The 6225-nt window shown below is 40.2% G+C and overlaps 2 protein-coding genes across 3 annotated transcripts in view; one reads left to right on the top strand and one right to left on the bottom strand.

The window, feature by feature from the left end:
• The window catches only part of gmeb2 (glucocorticoid modulatory element binding protein 2), an 8390-nt gene extending 4163 nt beyond the window's left edge, over positions 1 to 4227 (bottom strand). For both annotated transcript variants that reach the window (XM_019891609.1, XM_019891608.1), the window contains exons 1-6: positions 3966 to 4227; positions 3655 to 3791; positions 3488 to 3570; positions 2016 to 2140; positions 1812 to 1915; positions 1341 to 1498 (exon numbers count right to left, since the gene is read on the bottom strand). In XM_019891609.1, the coding sequence (XP_019747168.1) occupies positions 1341 to 1498; positions 1812 to 1915; positions 2016 to 2140; positions 3488 to 3570; positions 3655 to 3782 (598 nt within the window). In that variant the 5' untranslated portion in view covers positions 3783 to 3791; positions 3966 to 4227. The remainder of the gene's footprint in view (positions 1 to 1340; positions 1499 to 1811; positions 1916 to 2015; positions 2141 to 3487; positions 3571 to 3654; positions 3792 to 3965) is intronic.
• Positions 4228 to 4867: 640 nt separating this feature from the next.
• The window catches only part of tpk2 (thiamin pyrophosphokinase 2), a 5381-nt gene continuing 4023 nt past the window's right edge, over positions 4868 to 6225 (top strand). The window contains 3 exon segments of the mRNA XM_019890670.1: positions 4868 to 4981; positions 5051 to 5196; positions 5198 to 5296. Of these exon segments, the coding sequence (XP_019746229.1) occupies positions 4912 to 4981; positions 5051 to 5196; positions 5198 to 5296 (315 nt within the window). The 5' untranslated portion in view covers positions 4868 to 4911.

Raw genomic sequence — 6225 nt, forward strand, 5'->3', positions numbered from 1 at the left:
ATATTGGAGGGATCAGCTTTGGAAATGTATTACATGAATGGGACCAGGTGTTACTGTAATGCACAGGTGTCAAACTCAGGCCCGGTTGCCACATAATTTTATGTAGCACGCAAAAGCAAATATTGTGCATCATCTTCCAAGATCCTTGCTAAAATCTACCATTTAAAAAAGTAGTAGTTTAGTGCGATTTCTTTGGACTTTCCAGTTGAGTAAAACAATTTTTGTCCACAGCTGTAGAGATGAACCAGACTGTGTGACTCTAAATCTAACATTTACAAACATTCACAACTACTTTATAATTACAGTACACCTAATAAAAACAGCCATTCCAAGAGGGGATTACACTGCTTGATGTTTGGGCCATAATAACAACAACCATAATAACGATAATTATAATTTTCCCTGCTGTGGATGTCCACACAATGATTGTCCAGGCTGATCAGTACAATATGGCTAAAGATGACCCCCGAGGCTACGTCACATCTTACCGGTTAACTTAATCTCATACTGAAGTATAACAGTTAGGAAGTGACTGTTGGTGCAGGGGGTCCTTTATTAATAATGGAGTTCCATTCCCATGCCGTTGACCTAACCTGAATTTCTTTGCAAATTGGGTCATGAGCCTTACTTAACGCAGTAATTAAGCGATTATTATACTAAATATTTGCATGAAAAACACTTGGAAGCTGTAAGCTTAAAACAGTCCAATGAAAAACAGTAAGTATGGTGGTAACTGAGCAAGGGCATTCTTCTGCCGCATGACCAGGTCCACCTTGCTGCGCAAATCAGTTCATTTCATACCGTTTGTAACCTCGAAAGATTGTGTGGGTACCATTGCAAACCAAGGACAGGATGTACGATTTTTGGTTGCCTTTTTATATACAAAAGGGACAACATATGGGAAATGGTTCTCAGTACTACATCATCCCATTGTCCTGATATCAACCAAGGCTGTCGTGTTGACACAATTTTCAAAATGCAGTTAATGTGTACAGTATGCATGTGTGTTAGCAGTATCCTGACAAAAGTCCTTTACTGCTTTCCACAAATATTTGCGGGCAGGAGGGACATGACTCAGACCTCTACCAAGGCCAAACAAACACTGAGGAACAAAAGCACCTTTCTATACTGAGAGAATACTGTAGATGGAAAAATAGCTGACAGTTTAAAGTTTGAGGGCATTTATAGAGTACAATACATGTGACGTTTGAGGTTGTTTTTTTTTTATTATTATTATTTTTTTTTTAAAGGTATACCTGTACAGGGCTTAGGCGTTAGCGGGGAGAGAGACCATAATGTAGAACATCACACAGCCACGAGCTGTAGGCTCATCTACTTACAGTAAGCAGTGGATGAGGTGGCAGCAGCCAGGTCAGCAGACTGGTCCGAGCCGGTGGCCAATTTAGTTCCCAATAGGTCAATCTTGGTGCTGCGGCAGGTGTTGGAGCAGACCTTTGCGTGATGATAGAATTCCAGCTCGCCGGAATCCATGATCTTCCTGAGGAATAAAATCTTGTGGTTACACGTCATCTTTATATCCTTAACATGCTTCACCTTCAATAACAGTTGTTACTAATAAACAGGCAAAATGTCAATGCAACACAGTACCGTTTAATTGAGGCCCAAGGTGTCCATAATTTGATAATACATCACCAGAATAAATTGGTTATGCTTCTTACCCCATTGTTTCCACTAGGTGGAACTTCACTCTATAGTACTTCGACTGGAACGACTTTACTAAGTTGAACCGTAAGTTCAATGGGTGCAAAATATGTCAACATTTTTTTTCAACTTTTTTTTTCTGTTTATACCTGAGCATGGTACCGTTGAGTCGGATGGCTCTTTTCCAGTCCTTCAGTGTGGACTTGCCTGCAAGGCAGACAAACTCCTTGGGGCTGATGAGTTGATCATTAAACTGGAGGAAACAACACATAAGCATGAGGTGTAAATTATAGTTTTGTAGATCAAGTCCATCCAGTGCATTTAAGAATCATTATCATTTGGCTAAGATGTACCTGGACACATTTCACATTAATCCCGGGGCAAACAAACTTCTTCCACACCAATGTGGCTGTGGCATCTCCGCACGTGATGGGGTACAACACATCAGCCTCCATGTCCACCTCCTCCGTTAGCTTCACTGCATACACAGAGACAGGGTCAAACTCATAAAGCCAAGACTCAATAAAATACAGCATAACTTGGCAGCATTATTTTTCTAAATCACGTATCATATTCACCGACAGCCAATAAAGAACTGATTGTGATGTTGATTCCAGTTTGTCAACAATAAAATAAGCTAGTAGCGTGTGTTAAAAAAAGTTACAGTGCCACAGGGGTTTGTGCTTGGAACAACTTAATTCACTCTACAGTATTTGCTTACTTTGGACAATATGATAAAAAGCTATTCACATTTTTGTTGTTGTAAAGATGGCACAAAACTTTTTGAATAAATGAAATAACACCAAAATGTAACCGTATGGCCAGTGAAATGTCTAATAATTGTTATATTTTGCTGTACAAGTGACAAACATTCACGAGAAATGTATAATTTTAACATCCCTTAATGTGACGCAAGACCAGATCGGTTAACCACTGATTAATAAACTATAAGTAAAATGACCCCCTCTTCCCCTCTTTGTACATGCCTGACATGTAACAGCGAGGGGAAACGAAGGTATTTGCAAAGCAATACTGTCACTTAGTGGAGTTCATACCATTTGCTGGGCAATCAATTGGGTACTGTTGACTTTTATTTACATTAATATCCCATCGCGAAAATTGGTTGGTATATTTATTGTGAGTTGTAAATCCATCCACTTTGTATTTATTTGTCCTCCTCAAGGTTGCGAGTGGGATAGACCAGAGATCAACCCTGCTGACCTTGGGTGAGAGAGGTTGGATACACCTGAACTGGCTGAGAGCCAATCCCAGGCCACATGTAGGCAAACAACAATTCACACTCACATTAACAACTATGGACAATTTAGAGTCCCAATCAACCTAATACCAGGTGGGAAAATGCATACAAGCACACGAAGAACATGCATAGTCCACAAAGGAAGGCCAAAGCTGAGATTTTAAGCCCCAAAACTCAGAAATGTGACTCAGACATGCTAACCACTCGACGACTATATCACCCTGATAGTAGTTGTATGGCTTATGGCTTACTATGGGCTCAGACCCTTTCCTGTGTTGGATCAAGTTCCATTCTAAATTGTGTTGGTTGGAATCCCATTTTTTCTCTTTCATTACAGTGACCATTCTGAGGTGGCATCACCAGGAAAAAAAAGTTAGTCTAATTTTGATACTCAATGAGTTGAAATCTAACAAGATCTGAGTAAAACTTTTGTTCCACTTTTGAGCCAGATTTGACCAATACATTTGCGGGTTGAACATCATTATGAAAATAGAACATGTTCTCTAATATGAAATGGTATAGCAGCTCTCGTACATAATATTGAACAGATAATGCAAGTCACTTTACCAATGACTGCTTCCTCATTGGACAAGGAATCTGTTTTACTCGAATCATCGTTTTCCACATGAGTGACTGTGAGAACCTGCTCCCTGCAAAGAAAACCAAAATGAAACACAAAAGGCGTAACAGGCTGTAGCATTGCTGGTGATCGTTTTTCACAGTTTCGTACAAACCCTGGCTGATGGCTGAGCTGTGCGGCCACCAGCACCGCTTTATCTTCCTCCGCCACAGACGTGTCATCGGACACTGTCACAATTACGACCTCACTCATTTCTGGCATTTTCACGTCAGCTGAGGCCATGATGCACAACTGAAGGAAGGAAAACAGGATGAATAAAGAAAGACATAGATAGAGTGAAAAGCACAGCTAATACTATGGTTACGTGCTGTTTCACAAACAAATAAACAGAATGGCTAAGAGGTGAAGAGCCGCTAAACTTACCTCCTTTATTACTACAAAATTGTTATTTTAACAAAATCTTACCTTGTGTATCACTGATGTTAGCCAGTTAGCGGATACCTAGCAGAGCTAATGCTAACTCAATGGCAGCTCTGGGTCGCTATAAACTTTACTGTTTATTTAGTTATGGTGGAAAAACCACACGTAGGCGCATGAGCTGGCGTTCATCCAAAAAGATAAAGTCACTAAATACTTTGAGTGTACTTGAAATACAAATTTCCATCTTCCTGCGACTTCCTAAATCTACATTTCCAGTGCGCAGCTGATGCTTCTTCTTCTCGACGTAAATTGTGATTCAAAACCTAACATTATTTTTGACTGACGCCACATACTGTCGAGTTGTTGTATTGAAATTATTAACGTGTTGCATTTACTTGGTGAAAAAATGCTTGATTGGCCAGGGGATTAGGTTCTATTTTTCAGGGGGGCAGTTTTTTGGCTATTTTTTCTGTCATTGGAAAACATATTCCGAAAAAAAGGGAAAAATACTCTCCAAAACAGAAAAAATTGTTATTCTGGAAAGCAGAAATTAAATACAGTATTCCCCAAAAAACAAGGCACTTTTTAAATGGAAAAAAAACATATTCCAAAAACAGGAAATAAATTATTCTGAAAAACAGAAATCCAATCCGAAAAAATAGTGCGTGTGCGTGTGTGTGTGTGTGTGTGCGCGCGCGTGTGCGCGTGTGCGTGCGTGTGCGTGTGTGTGTGCGTGTGCATGTGCATGTGCGTGTGCGTGTGTGTATATTTTTCCAAGCGAATGCAGTCCGCTTCCACACAAAAACCAATGGATGGCGCAGATTCACTAATGTCGTTAAACCACGAAGAAGACAGTAAGGTAAGCAAGCCTTGACCAGTGAATGTCAACAAATATCTGGACACGCGTCAGCTTGCGAGTGTTGTTGTTATGCCCGAGTAGCAAGAGTGAAGTGAATTACATGAAGCTGCTCCGTCTTACTTGCAGTTTACCATGACTACCTCTGTCTGGTCGGATAAAATACTCCAGGTCCTCCAGCGAATGAATAACTTTTATTTGCCAGGTAAATGCTGACGTCATGTTACGGTAATTTGGCCGGAACGCGATTCACTCACTTAAGTGATGTTCGCAGGGTCTGGTCGTGCGAATTGTCTTCGTTTTGAGGTTAACGGAATCAAAGTTGGTTGGATTGCGCCGCACGTAACCGCGCTGTTGGCGCGCTACGGAGATGTGTTTCAGCCACCGCTTGGGGGCGCTCTGTCACTGTGCGACAATCTGGATGGACTCTTATGCCAAAAGGTCCGAGGCAGTGGCCGATGTTCTGTCGAACCTTAGACGTGATCCGTCACTGCGCTGTCTCAAAGGTTGGCGAGATGAGGTGAGACACGTTGCTGCAGTATTGCGCCATCACTGCAATCATAATTAATACAAATATCGGTTCAATTAAATTATTCTCAATGGTCTATTCTCTTTCTTTCGTATCATTTGGCTGCTTGCTTCCGGTACAGTGGTATCTTGACAAAGAATGACCGACGGAATGAAAGGGAAAGTGACAATGGAACACACTGATACAAAAGTTGATTGTAAAGTGTCCTTGAGTGTTTTGAAAGGCGCTTATAAATGAAATGTATTATTATTATTATAAAAGTAAAACACTCGCAAGGAGAATGGAGAAGATGCTCACGCTGAAATATTGGCATTAGTGATGGGAATTCCGGCTCTTTTTAGAGAGCCGGTTCTTTTGGCTCGGCTCACTAAAAAGAGCCGGCTCTTTCGGCTCCCAAATGGCTCCTCAGTTTTTTGTTGCTTAAATTAGTTTACTCCCAAAAATAATGTAAAATTATGTGTAAAATGAATTACGAATGTAAAAACTATACAGTATATCAAATATTTATTATTTATATGGCTTTATATTCTTCTGAACATACTCAACATGGCGTACAACATGGAGTGCTACAAAAAAATAAATTACAAAGTACAAAAACAAAGACCCATCTCAAAACAAGGTCAACAAAAAGTTCCAATCTCTGATTGTGCATATTTATAAGTGTTTAAATATTTACAGTAAAACAACATAAGTAAGCTTTGATTACCACACAACAAATTATCAATTAAAATTTGATATTGGATATTTTAACCTTGCACAGTCTACACGCTGCCTTTGAACTATCAATTCAGTTGAAATCAGTCCAAATTTCATTGCGTTGCCTATCCATTTTCTCACCTTTCCACTTTCCACCGTGTAGTTTTTTTCTCTGTACTGTCGCGCTATCGAGCTCTCTCTCGTCTCCCTGTCTCTCCTGTTCG

The sequence above is a fragment of the Hippocampus comes genome, unplaced genomic scaffold (genome assembly GCF_001891065.2).
Source record: "Hippocampus comes isolate QL1 unplaced genomic scaffold, H_comes_QL1_v1.1 scaffold174, whole genome shotgun sequence".
NCBI lineage: Eukaryota > Metazoa > Chordata > Actinopteri > Syngnathiformes > Syngnathidae > Hippocampus > Hippocampus comes.